Source organism: Neofelis nebulosa, chromosome 1 (assembly GCF_028018385.1).
Source record: "Neofelis nebulosa isolate mNeoNeb1 chromosome 1, mNeoNeb1.pri, whole genome shotgun sequence".
NCBI classification, from domain to species: domain Eukaryota; kingdom Metazoa; phylum Chordata; class Mammalia; order Carnivora; family Felidae; genus Neofelis; species Neofelis nebulosa.
Window position 1 is genome coordinate 29,216,453 of NC_080782.1, and position 13,866 is coordinate 29,230,318.

At 39.9% G+C, this 13,866-nt stretch overlaps 1 protein-coding gene across 1 annotated transcript in view; it reads left to right on the forward strand.

Moving 5' to 3' along the window:
• Positions 1-13,525, forward strand: part of SKP2 (S-phase kinase associated protein 2) — a 32,757-nt gene extending 19,232 nt beyond the window's left edge. Inside the window, exons 7-10 of the mRNA XM_058717544.1 lie at positions 128-258; positions 6,705-6,756; positions 6,926-7,033; positions 11,578-13,525. Coding sequence (XP_058573527.1) covers positions 128-258; positions 6,705-6,756; positions 6,926-7,033; positions 11,578-11,791 — 505 coding nt within the window. The 3' untranslated portion in view covers positions 11,792-13,525. The remainder of the gene's footprint in view (positions 1-127; positions 259-6,704; positions 6,757-6,925; positions 7,034-11,577) is intronic.
• Positions 13,526-13,866: the final 341 nt, after the last annotated feature.

Sequence of the window (13,866 nt, forward strand, 5' to 3'; positions counted from 1 at the left end):
GTGCGTGAAATGGCAAGGACTCTAGCCATGGCTTTGTGTTCTCTTTGCAGCTTGAGACAGTGCTACCTACAGAACTCATTCCTGTGTTGTGCTTTCACGCTTTCCTTATTTCCCCTCTGGTGTGCAGATTGGATGAGCTGAACCTCTCCTGGTGTTACGACTTCACTGAAAAGCACGTGCAAGTGGCTGTCGCGCATGTGTCAGAGACCGTCACCCAGCTGAACCTCAGTGGCTACCGAAAGAATCTCCAGAGGTCAGGTAAGACCCACTGGACACTGGACCCTTAACAGCGACCACACCGGCAGAAGGTTTCATTTACTGCAGAGCTTCTAAGTGCTGTCCTGCCTCCATTGTCTCAGTCCAGTACGCATAGTCTTGTTCCCATTGTCCAGAGGAGGTAGCAGCTGATTGGAAGGGTTAGGTGATGGACAGCCGGTGGGGAAGCATCAGGATTCGAATCCAGAATCTGGAAGTGAAAGCCTTTGTACTTTCAACCAATTTAAGCAGAACTGCTTTTAGTCAGCTGAATTATTAGGTAAGACCCCCAACATAGAATAGATGAATGCAGTGTTTGATCAGTAAGCAGTGGTGCTCAACCAGGGAGAGTTTTCCTGCCAAGGGGACATTCGGGGACGTCTGGAGACATTTGCGATTGTCACAGCTGCAGGGGTGCTACTGGCATCCAGTGGGCAGAAGCCCGGAATGCAAGAAAGCAATGCACAGGACAGCAGAACACAAAAAGGTAATCTGACCCAAATGTCAGAAGGGCCAAGGTTTGAAAAACCCTGTTCTCAGCCCTGTTTATAAGATCATATTACAACTCTTCTTAATTCAGTCTAAGAGGATCATGATGTTGTTTAGTTTAATACGGGCATTTGAAGTCAGCGGTAATGTGTGAATAGCCAATAGTCTTTATAAGCCTCGACATTCAGTTGTGCTTTAATCTTCTGATATTGGCAAAACCTCGATTTGCAGAGACAAGTGTTTGCAAATGGCACAGGTTGTTTTTTTTTTTTTTTTTAATGGCTTCCCCTTGAGCTCTCAGGCTGCGGACCACACAAAGCCTTGTGAAGCTGCCACCGCACCTCAGCCGTGTCTTTATGACGTGATGTTAGCTCATAACTGTCTTATTTATTATAGAGTTTATTATACTTTAAAAGATTTGGATCAGACATTTGGAGAATGTATCTTCTTAGAATATTAGTATTTGAGACATGCTTCTCCAGAACAAATGTGTCTTCGGCCAAGTAAGATGTATCAGGCAGCACAGAAGAGGAGCTAGATTCTCGGGAGCGGCCACGGAGTTGAGTCCTTTGCCTGTGCCCAAGTCCAGACGCCCGCATCTTCAGACAGGGGATTCTTTTGTTTTCTTTTTTTTTTAATTTGATTTTTTATTTTTTTAAATTTATATCCAAATTAGTTAGCATATAGTGCAACAGTGATTTCAGGAGTAGATTCCTTAGTGCCCCTGACCCATTTAGCCCATCCCCCGTCCCACAAGCCCTCCTGTAACCCTCAGTTTGTTCTCCATATTTATGAGTCTCTTCTGTTTTGTCCCCCTCCCTGTTTTTACATGATTTTTGTTTCCCTTCCCTTATGTTCATCTGTTTTGTCTCTTAAAGTCCTCCTATGAGTGAAGTCATACGATTTTTGTCTTTCTCTGACTAATTTCACTCAGCATAATACCCTCCAGTTCCATCCACGCAGTTGCAAATGGCAAGATTTCATTCTTTTTTGATTGCCGAGTAATACTCCATTGTATATATATACCACATCTTCTTTATCCATTCATCCATCGATGGCCATCTGGGCTCTTTCCATACTTTGCCTATTGTTGCTAGTGCTGCTATAAACATGGGGGTGTATGTGTCCCTTCGGAACAGCACACCTGTGTCCCGTGCATAAATGCCTAGTAGTGCAATTGCTGGGTTGTAGGGTAGTTCTATTTTTAGTTTTTTGAGGAACCTCCATACTGTTTTCCAGAGTGGCTACACCAGCTTGCATTCCCAAGGGGATTATTTTTTTTAGGCATCTGTAAAAGCAGCAGAGTGTTTTTCTTACCACTCCCCTATACACATGATACTTGTGTTTTACATTTTTCTCCTTTAAATACTGTTTTAAATCTGATTGCAGTATTATACATTCTCAAAAATACAGAAAATATGGAAAAACAGCAAGAAAAACAAATCATCAGTAATCTCACTAACATCTTGCTGCTTTTTTTCCTGCATAAAAGTGTTTTTATTTATTTATTTATTTATTTATTTATTTATTTTTAAATTTTTTTAACGTTTATTTATTTTTGAGACAGAGAGAGGCAGAGCATGAACGGGGGAGGGGCAGAGAGAGAGGGAGACACAGAATCCGAAACAGGCTCCAGGCTCTGAGCTGTCCGCACAGAGCCCGACGCGGGGCTCGAACTCACAGACCGTGAGATCATGACCTGAGCCGAAGTCGGACGCTTAACCGACCAAGCCACCCAGGCGCCCTTAAAAGTGTTTTTTAAAGTGGGACATAGTGCATGAAATACTTTAGAAAACCCTTTTATTCCCTCCAGATAATCCCATTTTTAGTAGCTCTCCCACATCATTGTCAGTGGCTGTTGATATTCCATCAAATAGATAAAGAATGATTTATATTGATTGAATAATAATTCCTTCACTTGATCTCCTTGTAATGGACTTTTAGAGTCTTTCCAGTTTTTTCCTTTTATAAACAACCTTGTCATGAACATAAACAGACCTTTGAGTGCATTTCTAAGGGTGGGATCTTAAAAGTGAAATTGCTGAGTCAAGGATTGGGCTCTGTTCTTAAGGTCTGGGTAGTTCTTGCCAAATTGCCTCCCAAGGATTTTAAACTCCCACCAGTGAGCAGCCTCTTCACATTGAATCTCACCACTAGTTCTCTGCTCATCCCTAATGCAAGAAAAGGCAGTGCCTCATATCTGAATTTGCTGTTTCTTTATTGAGAGTCTTTCTGAATGAAGGATGTGCTAGCTGCAAGGTTGAGGAACTCTGCTATAGGCAAGCTGCTGTTAATTTGTCCCAAGCTTGGCTTAAAACACTTCTCTTGTTCCTCCAGAAAAGAATAGAGAGCCTGTTTACCAAGGTTTGGCAAGAATAATGGGTAATAAAATCGTGCTTGCTAGACACATTCAGGGCAAGGACAAAGACCTAGAGTTTAAGTTGAAGTATGTGTTTTCTTAATTATATAGTGGGAATCAGATTTTTTTAAATATCTTTAACAATGGCACACACTGCTTCACTATTTAGAAGATAATATAAATGTCATTTTAGCTCCCAGACTGGTGCCAGTCCACCCAGGTTCAACTTCCTGCTCTGCCATTTACTTTGTGGTCGTGAGCAAGTTGCTAAACTTTCCTGTTCCTCAGTTTCCTCATGAGTAAAATGGAGGGAGTGGTAGTGAAGCCTGTCTCTTAGAGTTGCAGTTAAGAATAAATGGTTTAATCTCACATAGCATGTTAACGCTAGTGAGAGTACAATAATTGTTGGCTGTTACACCCCCACCGACCTCCCCATGGGGCAGTAGGGGCTGACTGAGGTCTTGGAGGACCCAGCTCTTGGTCTTGGATGTGCCCTTGACTTCTCTAGATGAAATCGCTCTCCCCTAAAATGATGGGTTAGATTTGGGGATTTGTAAGATGCCTTCTGGCTCAGGCAGAGCTCCGGTTAGTGGTGAAATGAAGGGGATCGTGTGTAGAGGGAATCTATACTCGTAAGCAGTGCCTACTATTTACTAACCCTTTCTGCTGAGGGATGGCCAGGGCTTAAGTGAGGGCTGGAGACCAACCAGTTTTACCCCCCCAAGGTTTTGTTCTTTCCTGGGTGGCATCAAAATAACATGGTATCTGATTTTGAGTTTTGTTGATGGCTAGTTGGCTGGCTAGGTGGTGGGTCACTCAAAATTGTACTGTGCGCTTCTTCGTTTTTTAGTCACTCATTAAACAAATGTTTATTGAGCACCTACGATGCACAAAGCCCTGTTCCAGACTTGGGAGCTGTGGCCTTGAACCAAACTGATGAAGTCACCCCTGTACAGCTTATGTTCTGGTGGGTGAGGCAGGCAACCAACAGATGACTAAATGTGATGAAAGGAGATGAGATGGAGGGAGAAAGAATGGAGCAGAGTGACCAGGCAGAGCACAGGCCAAAGGGGTTTATTTTCAAATGGAATGGCCAAAGAGGACCTCTTGGAGGAAGTGATGCTTGAACAAATGCCTGAGTGAAAGGCATGAGCTGTATAGATAAGTGAGGAAAGAACATTCTAGAACTGAGGACCAGCAAGTGCAAAGGCCTTATATGGGAGGCAGTGTGTGAGAGGGAGGAAGGAGGACAGTGATAGGAGGTAAGGTAGCCCAGGGTTCTCTAAGCCAAGGCAGAAGCTTTGTTCGGAATTTTCCTGAGTGAGCTGGGAAGCCGTTGTAGCATTTTGAGCAGGGAATGATGTGATATGATCTCACTCACCTTTAAAAGTCTTCTTCCAGTGCCATGTTGAGAAAAGGCTGTAAGAGCCTCGGGTGGTGACTTTGGAGGTGGTAAGAAATGATCAGATGGTAAAAAGCCAACAGAACAGGCTTCGGTAACAGACTGGATGTGGGATGTGAGAAAACAGTTGAGTGTGACTTCGGGGTTCCGGCCTAAGCAGCTGGATGGGTGGCTTGAGCACCTTCTCTGAGATGGAAAAGACTTAGGGAAGGGGCAGATTTAGAGAAGAAATGAAGTTTTGCTTTTAGGCATGTCACCTGTCACAGTGGGTGTGTTGAGGAGACGGTTTAAAATGCAAGTCTAGAGGCACCTGGGTGGCTCAGTCAGTTGAGCGTCCGACTTCAGCTAAGGTCACAATCTCGCGGTCCGTGAGTTCAAGCCCTGCGTCGGGCTCTGGGCTGATGGCTCAGAGCCTGGAGCCTACTTCCGATTCTGTGTCTCCCTCTCTCTCTGCCCCTCCCCCGTTCATGCTCTGTCTCTCTCTGTCTCAAAAATAAATAAACGTTAAAAAAAAAAAAAAAATTTAAATGCAAGTCTAGGTCTAGGTTGCAGGGGAGGGACTGGGGCTGACGGCAGCCCCATGTTTTCCTTCCCACAGGAAATGAAGCTGGTTTTAAAAATAAATAACATCTACTGATTCATTTTCTGATTGCAAAGTAGCACATGTGACTTTCTTCCAAATTCTGCAAAGGTACCTGTGATTCCGCCACCCTTGTGTATATTTCCTTCTGTCCTTCCCCTGCTACACCCACTGGTTTTGTTTTCACTATACAGTATATCTTTAGTATTTTTTCATGTCATTAAGTGTTATTTAAAAGCTTTTGAAGGGGCACCTGGGGGGCTCAGTCGGTTAAGTGCCCAACTTCGGCTCAGGTCTTGATCTCACGGTTCATGAGTTTGAGCTCCGCATCTGGCTCTTTGCTTTCAGCACAGAGCCTGCTTCAGATCCTCTGTCTCGTCCTCTCTCTGCCCCTCCCCTGCTCTCTCTCTCCCTCTTTCTCTCAAAAATAAATAAACATTAAAAAGGTAAATAAATAAGAGCTTTTGAATAATCGTCATTGGCATTGTGTTCCACAGAATGGAGGGAGGTTAATGGATTAAAATAATTGGGGGAAGGGTTAGTATAGCTATGCTAAAATGAATGTCTTCGTGCACACCTAATTGTTTTTCTAAAATTGGAATTACTGAGCCAAAGTGCCAAGTGTATAATGCTCAGAACACACACACACACACACACACACACACACAAAGAATCTGCTTATCCTAAAAAAAATCCATTTGCTCCCCTGAATGGCTGCAGGAAATTAAATATCCACTTGCAGTGTATGTGAGATCTGCTTAATTATATTTCATCAATTCTGGGTATTATGATAGATTTTTTTTTTTCATTTGATGGCTAAAAAGCAGTATTTCAATTTTATTTTGCTTTTCTTGTTCCATTTATACCTGTTTTGCCAAGTATCTCTTCATATTCTTCACCCATTTTCTATATTTAGCTTTCTCTTCTCTTTATATAAGACCATTAACTGTCTATTGCATGTATGTTGAAAACATTTGCAGTTTTCTGACACTTCTTTAATTCTGTTTGTGTTTTGTGTTGCTTTAACATGGTAGAGTTAAAATTTTTATGTAGCAAATTGTCAGTGTTTCTTTTGTGTGTTCTTTTGTGTTTAGAAAAGCCTTACCTATCCCAAGATCCAGTGAAAGAAAATACTCATATTTTTGCATTTAGGACTTGTTAATATGTATGGAATTTATTTGGGAGTATTATTTGAGTTGGAGAAATAAGTCTTTTTCTGCCTGTGGTATCAATATCATTTTTTAAAAATAATCCATAATTTCCCCTATTGATTTTAAGTGCTACCTTTATAATATGTTGTTTGTTTATATATGGTGGTGTTTGTTTTTGCTTTTTGCTATTATGAATGGGATTTTTGTTTGTTTTCTTTTCTTCCCCAGCCAGTTTTTGCACATACATAGTTGTGTTACATAGTTCTCCTACTATTTTCAGTTGATTCTCTTGGATTTTCTGGGTTCAAAAATCTTACATGCCAAGATGATGACTTTGTGTTTTGTGTCTAATAGAGTGACTCATTGCATTGTCCCAAAGTTTTATTAGCACAATGTTAAAGATAGTGTTAATAGCAGATACCCTTGTGGTGTTCCTCATTTAATCGTGCCCATCATTTTTTCCCCTAGATGTGTCTACCTTAGTTGGAAGATGCCCCAATCTTGTCCACCTAGACTTAAGGTATTTTTTTTTGTTTATTTCTTTTCAAACAAAAATTGAAAAGTCATGACTGATCATTGAAGGAGGAAAGCATCTTAACATGTTGAAGGAACCAAACGGTCAGCTAGTTCTGTCTTCTCCATCTGAATTGATGGATAGGTTGGGAATTTTTTCTTCTGCTCTGTTACAGTGATAGTGTCATGCTGAAGAATGACTGCTTTCCAGAATTTTACCAGCTCAACTACCTCCAACATCTATCACTCAGTCGATGCTATGATATCATACCTGAAACTTTACTGTAAGTATTTTCATTGTCTAAAACTAGAAGACAGGGAGCAAAGGAGATGCCACTTGGGATTAATATCTGTTGTTATAAGTAGCAGATGTTTAAAACTTGAGCATCAATATTAGTGGGCCACAAATAGGTTAGGGAAGACCAGCAAAATAGAAAACCCAAGGCAAAATTTTTTGTTTAAAATATCTAGAAAAGTTGAGTTGATTGGGATAGTTTACTAAACATTTATTATTTACCTAGAAGCAGGTTTAGATATTACAATACTGTACTAGTATCTGGAAGATTTACAAAAGGAGAAGACAGTTTTTACCTCTGGGGAGCTCACAGTAATAACTGGGAGGCAGATCAGTGGAGGCTTCCCCCCCCACCCCATATTTTTCAAATCAACCCCAGTTGACTGTGAAAGCCTCCCTCTGGGCTTGGAGGAAAATTGTGTAATCTTCTAGTGATGGCTGTTCTGGATGGTAGTCAGGGAATGGGAAGAATGGCAGAATGTAAATGGTAAATATCAGAAGAGTCTAATGCTGTCTTGGAATAGGGGGAGATTGAAGTCCAGAAGAGAAAAATGTTTTAACCCAAAGCTGTAAAGTAAGTTAATAACTGAGCCGGGTCTATGTCCTAGGTTTTCTGGACGGATGAAAATAGTCTATATCTAATCCGGTAGCTCTTAGGAGGGTTAATTTTGTACCTGCTCAGCAACTTCCACAAAAATTTGCACAAAGGAAAAAGAAGTCTGATCTGTCTTTCTTTTGGAAAGTGCTATGCTCAAGTCATCCCAGGAATAATATTATTTATTTGTTTGTTTTTAAAAAGTTTCCTTTCTTTTATCCCCAAAGGGCTGGAAGATCCTTCCTCATGTAGAATGTAAATGCATAGCAATTTCATTGAAAACCACAAGAAGTCAGTATCTTGAATTTGGTCAGGTGCCCTTCTTTCTTATTCCAGCAGTATGCCCTGAAAGAGGCTGCTGAGCTCCTGTATGTAGCTCACTATCCAGATGAAGGTAATTTAGCCTCTGGCGTCTACCAAAGAAAGGTGGTGAATTTGAACAAAGAATTTATGTGGTCTTTGAATGATTGGTTTGAATCTTCTAAGTTGGTTTTAAGAATTAATAAATCAGACACTTCAGGTATCTGAAGGTAACTTCAGGTTAACTAGTAGAATTAGAGAGTCCAGTAATTCTATTTTTAATTAATCGCTTTAATTAATCTTGGGGCTCAGGGTCTCTGCTGGTATCTCATTTGAAAAAGCACTGCCTAACAGGGATGCTAGGATTTACATCCGTGGCTCTGAGAGGTAGGGTGTAAATTCATATCCATGGAACTGTTACTGAAATCTCCTGCCCTTTCTAGTATCCCAAACTCCTAGGAGCCTCTAGCATCTACCTAGAAAGACATTTCTGTCTTCCGTCTTTCCTGTCCTTGCCCTCTGGGCTTCAGCCTCATTGCCTGTGCAGCCCCCTGGGGATCAGTGTGTTTTGGTTGCTTTTCTCAAGAGAATCTATCCAGATGTCTCACTTTCGTTCTTTCTCTCCAGAAAAAGAAGCTAAGCAGGTAATCCCCAGATGTTCTTTTTTTTTTTTTTTTTTTTTTTCTTGAGCAGAGGCTAAGGGAAGGCTGTGAGCTCTCACAGTTTAGTATTTTTATCCAGTAGGATAGTAACACTTCCATGGTGTAATACCTGCAGGCAGTATGACTTGATGCTTAAGCGTACAGACCTCAGGTCACAACAGACTTAGGTTTGAACCTTCACTGCCTTCTTGTGACTTGTCTAAATCTTACCTTGAAATGAGAGAAATAGGGGCATCAGGAGTTTAATTTACAAATCAGACCACCAAAAGAGTAACACAGAGAGAAAAGATGCTGTGCTTGAACTTTAAGGTAAAAGAGGATGTTCCTTCAGGCATTATGTAAATAATACGTACATTGATTTACCTTCTGAACCCATTAAGATTAGTTTGCTTGTACCCTATCCCTAGGAGTTTTTCAAGATAAAATGTTATTCTCTCTATTTCCATTCTGGCAGCTGATGTATTTGAAATTCATAGTAAGAATTCTAGGATCCTCAGTAGTAATTTTGAGAAAGCCGTTTATGCTAAAGAATTTTTATTTCTTATCTCAAAAGTGGGAAAATAAAATTTGAATGACTTTCAATCTGTAATGATAGTGCTTTAGAATACTTGGGTAATCAGATTTTTCTTCCCCAGGATATGTCCACATTGTGTCTATTTTCTTATGCCTTTATCAATCTTATCCCATATGTCTGAACTCTCTTCTGATTGTTCTGTATTTCTCATTCAAGTAAGAAAGCCAAGCTGGAGGTAGCAAACTGATCTGGCATTAGGAGAGACTAAATAAAAAGTCTGTTGTAGGGAGAATTCCTAGTTAGGCATTTACTAAATTTTATAAGGAAAACAGGATCGTGTAGTGGAGGTGAGGTATGAACGTGTAAGGGGATCTGTAAATATCTTCTGTTTACTGAGATTCAGCAAAGATACTAAAGACATTACCAGTGTCCATTTATACTTCCTAAATTAGAAGTCATTGCTCTTCAGAGATTTATTCCTATTCACCAGCCTTCAGTTGCTTTTCAATCTAGAAAGATGCTTAGAAATTTGTTCTGCTGTGTTGTAGATGGTACATGTACGAAGGGGCTCTCGGTGTTTTTTTATTTTTGTGGTCTCGTTAAAAGTGTAAAGACTTTCTGGTTTTTTGACTTGGGTTGGTCCATTGTCCACCATCCCATCAAATGCAGCTCCCTCCTTTTTCAGCTGGGACACCTGAGTGTCTTCTGAGAATCTGCTGTCATGTCCTTCCTCGCCAAGCGTCCTTCCCAGCGCTGTTGCAAGAACATTTCCTCTTCTGCCATCCACTGTACCTCCTTTCCTTGCTCCCACCTCTAGGTTCTGCTTCTGACACCGTCCACTGTAGAATGACTTACGGTTTGTCCAATTTGGATATCGCAGCACCTGAATTTTCATCACAAAGTTCTCAAGTACTCAGATTGCACGTCAGAGGGACTTAAGGTTGGGGCAGAATTGCTGTCATCTTAAGCAATGACGAGTATAAACATCTATGAATTGTGATCTTTCTTTGCACTTCTGTCTCTATGGTCCAGAGGTTAGTTTACTTCAAGAACAGCAGTTTGTTCTTCCTGATTTTCTTTGGGGTCTGTTGTAACCTCCAGATCTTATTGGCCTTTTATGAACACCAAGCATATTTATTTTATTTAGATAGTACTCGTATTTTCTAAAGTGCCCTTCATCTTTATTCAGCTAACATGTATTGAACGTCTATGGTGTTTACTATGCTTTGTTGAATGTAGAATAAATACATTTAGAGGGTAGTGGGGTGACTGGGAGAACAGGTTGAACGTGGAAAAGTCCTAAGGCCAGCTGAACAGTTTGAGTTCCGTAAACAAGAGGGCAGCATCAAAGGCTGTGGAGCAGGTGAGTGGGAGGGGTGACATAATCTGAGCCAGGCTCTAGGAAGATGCCTTGGGCACTGTTGTATGGAATAGGCTGGAAGGAAGAAAGATTGGAGGCAAGGTGACAATTACTGTGAGGAAAGTTTGGTTTTTTAGTAGTTACCAGCAAAATGAAAATATAAAGGATGCTTCTAACTCTAGGTCACTGATGTGTTCATTGATCTGCAGTGGGATTTTGTTGATATTCCAAACTAAATATTCCCTTTCCTAAGACTTTGTACTGTGTGTCCCAACCTGGAGCAAATACAGATCAGAGAGATGAATTTCTAAGCACATAGATCTGGGTTAAGAAGAAAGAATCATTACCTAAAGTATTTACTTTGGAGAAATAGGCTCCCTTTTTTGTGGACCAGAATTTCACTGTTGACAGAGTTGAATTTCACTTAATGGGAAATACCTGAGAAGAGGATTGGCCTATATGTGACCAAAACCAAACCAAAACAACAGCAAAAATGGTAATGTGTGGAGAAGTCGGATGGCTCTTGCCTCTCGTAGAAAAGGTGTGATTATTTCTTTTTTTCTGTCTGCACCCAACTATATAACCCCATCTAAAAGATCTTAGTGAAGTCACTGTTAGGTTTTATCACAGGTAATGGACTTATTAAGAAGTTACCTTAACTTCTGCTGCTGATCTTTTGAGAGGAAGAGCCTAGTTCAACTAAAGGTCAAGTCCATATTTTGAAATTACATGTAACTTGTGGTGATTCTTTACCATCACTACCTTCTAGCTTCTCACAACACAGTAACACCTTTCGTTTTAAATCAAGAATGGAGAAAGGAAGCAAATATAGTTGGGTTTTAAAGAAACCTCAGAGTTTTTAGGTTGTGAGAAATTTAACAAAATGCGCTGCGTGTGTCCTAAGGCTGTGTTGTCTTGAGCCTCAGTCTGTGCTTTCTGGTTTGATTCACCTTTGCTGTTTTCTCAAATCCTTGATTGCGAATTATGTTTTCAGTTTGCATTTTATAGGATATGATACAAATTGTAAAAATTGGGTCATGTAACCCTAGTGGATCTGTTACCATAGATACTGCTACTCTGAAAGGTTTCTCTTCCTTTCCAGTGAACTTGGAGAAATTCCCACACTAAAAACACTACAAGTTTTTGGAATCGTGCCGGATGGTACCCTTCAACTGTTAAAAGAAGCCCTTCCTCATCTACAGATTAATACTTCCCATTTCACCACCATTGCCAGGCCGACCACTGGCAACAAAAAGAACCAGGAGATATGGGGCATCAAATGCCGGCTGACACTGCAAAAGCCCAGTTGTCTATGAAGTATTTTTTGCAGGATGGTGTCTCCTCTTTTCTTTGGAACAGGGAAAATAGGCAGGAAGCCCGCTTGCTGGAGCACTCAGCTGTTGTTATTCTTGGTTTTCCCTTTGCCTTCATTCTGCAAGTATATTAGACAACCATTGAGAGAGAAAACTATGAAGTTTTGCTTTTTCTAAGTAACTATAAAAGCTTCCGTCACTGCTTCTGTGCCTTTAAAAGCCTAAGTTTTAGGCCTTTTGAAATTTTAGGAGAACTGGTAATTTCAAGAGACCTTAAACAGCAAGATTTGAGCCACCTCTTCCAAGTGCCCTTCTTATTCAATCTATTTAGAATCAAGTATAAGAGTCACCACCAGCAAATCATTCTCACAGTCTATATGGTAACTTTCTTCTATTTAACTTTTCAGTATTGCTTTATGAGACATAGATTGGTAGAAGAATAAGCTATTTGTATTGTGAGTGGAACAAAAGAATCATAGAATGGATAGTAGCATTTGTGGTAATCTCTTCTGGAGATAGAAAAATATGCATTTCAACTTTGCCTTTAGATTTGAAGCTAGGTTCATGGAAACAAATAGCCCTGGGCAATTCACCTTGAAACCTAAATTTTAAAAAACAGCTAACCAACCAGAGGTAAAGAATTGGTATGGACTTTGAAGGCTCAAGAGGCAACTTTCTATGACGAGTTAATCTGAGGTACCCTCTAATGCACGTTACTGAAGTTTCCTTAATGGACTTTGTTCCCAGAATTCTGTATTAGCTGAGGAAACAGAATTGTGGTCTTCTAACTTTGCGATCAAATCATGTTAAGTGGGTTCTTTAGCTTTTTAAATGGCTCACTTTGTTTTAGAAATGTGGTGGTAACCAGTCTTTGTTCTCGAAATTTTGGACAGAATGCCAAACTGAAGTTGCCTGCCATTTTCCTTTATTGCCAAGGCTCTTAAAGTTATTTTTATATTACTCTGGAATCAAGTATTTTAAATTGCCTTTAAAAAAAAATTGTCTCCCACAATAATTGTTTGAAAGCCATTGTTTTATAAAGTTACTGGACCTAGAGTCCTGTGAGAGGAACTGCATGCTCGTTCACTCAGAAAGACACACCAGAAGTAGGTATATGTTCCATGCAGTTTCAAAGCAGTAAGACAGCTTGAACCTATGTAAAAGTTAAAACTCAGGTGTGGAACCTTTTGATAGGAACAGTGATTTTTTTTTTTTTTTTAATGGTGTCTAGAAGAAAAATGATTAAGTTCTACTTAAAAAAAAACAAAACAAAACAAAAAAGACACAAAACACTAACTTCCTATTTACACTGATGACCTTCCCTGATGTTCAAAATGGAACAAAAAAAGCCAAAACCCATCATTTCTATTAACGTTGTTTTCAAATCAGGTTTTTCAAATGTTAGAAACAACGATGCGAAGTGCCCTTATCTGCTCAGACCTAAGGACGAACATTTTACAGTGGTGTTATACAAGAAATGATTATGTTTTGATTTTGTACTGGTTAAAAAAGTGCTAAATTTACTACATGAAATTATTGTTTACAGATTAGTGACAAGGGCTGATGATAGGATCCAGATGGGCTGTGATTTCCAGATGCCCTCAGACACACAGTACTTCCAAACTCAAGTCCAGCCATAAGCTATTTTGCTAACATGTCAGAGTAATCTGTATTTTTGTATGTGATTTCTACTTTTATAGACTTGTTTTAAAATAAAACACATTTTTATAAAAATGAGTACTTCAGCTAACTTGTATTCCTTTTTTCTTTCTCTCTCTTTTTTTTTTTTTTTCTTAAGTCCGGTGGTTAAAATTAGAAAGCATTTGGTGTGGTGTGCCCTTGATCCTGGCCCTCTAGTTAAGGCCCTACAAAATGAGCCCTAAAATGATCCTCTTTGTTCCATCCACTTCATCTGCTTATTATCAAATTAAAATGATAGTTTATAAGGCTTTCGGAGAAGGTGCTAAATACAGGCTTTTTCTTTACAGTGCTTCTAAAATAGTAACATTTCTAAAACATTTGCAGTTCAGGTGATGAATGTGATAGGTACTATCAGTGAAAGGCAGCTAGTAGCACTC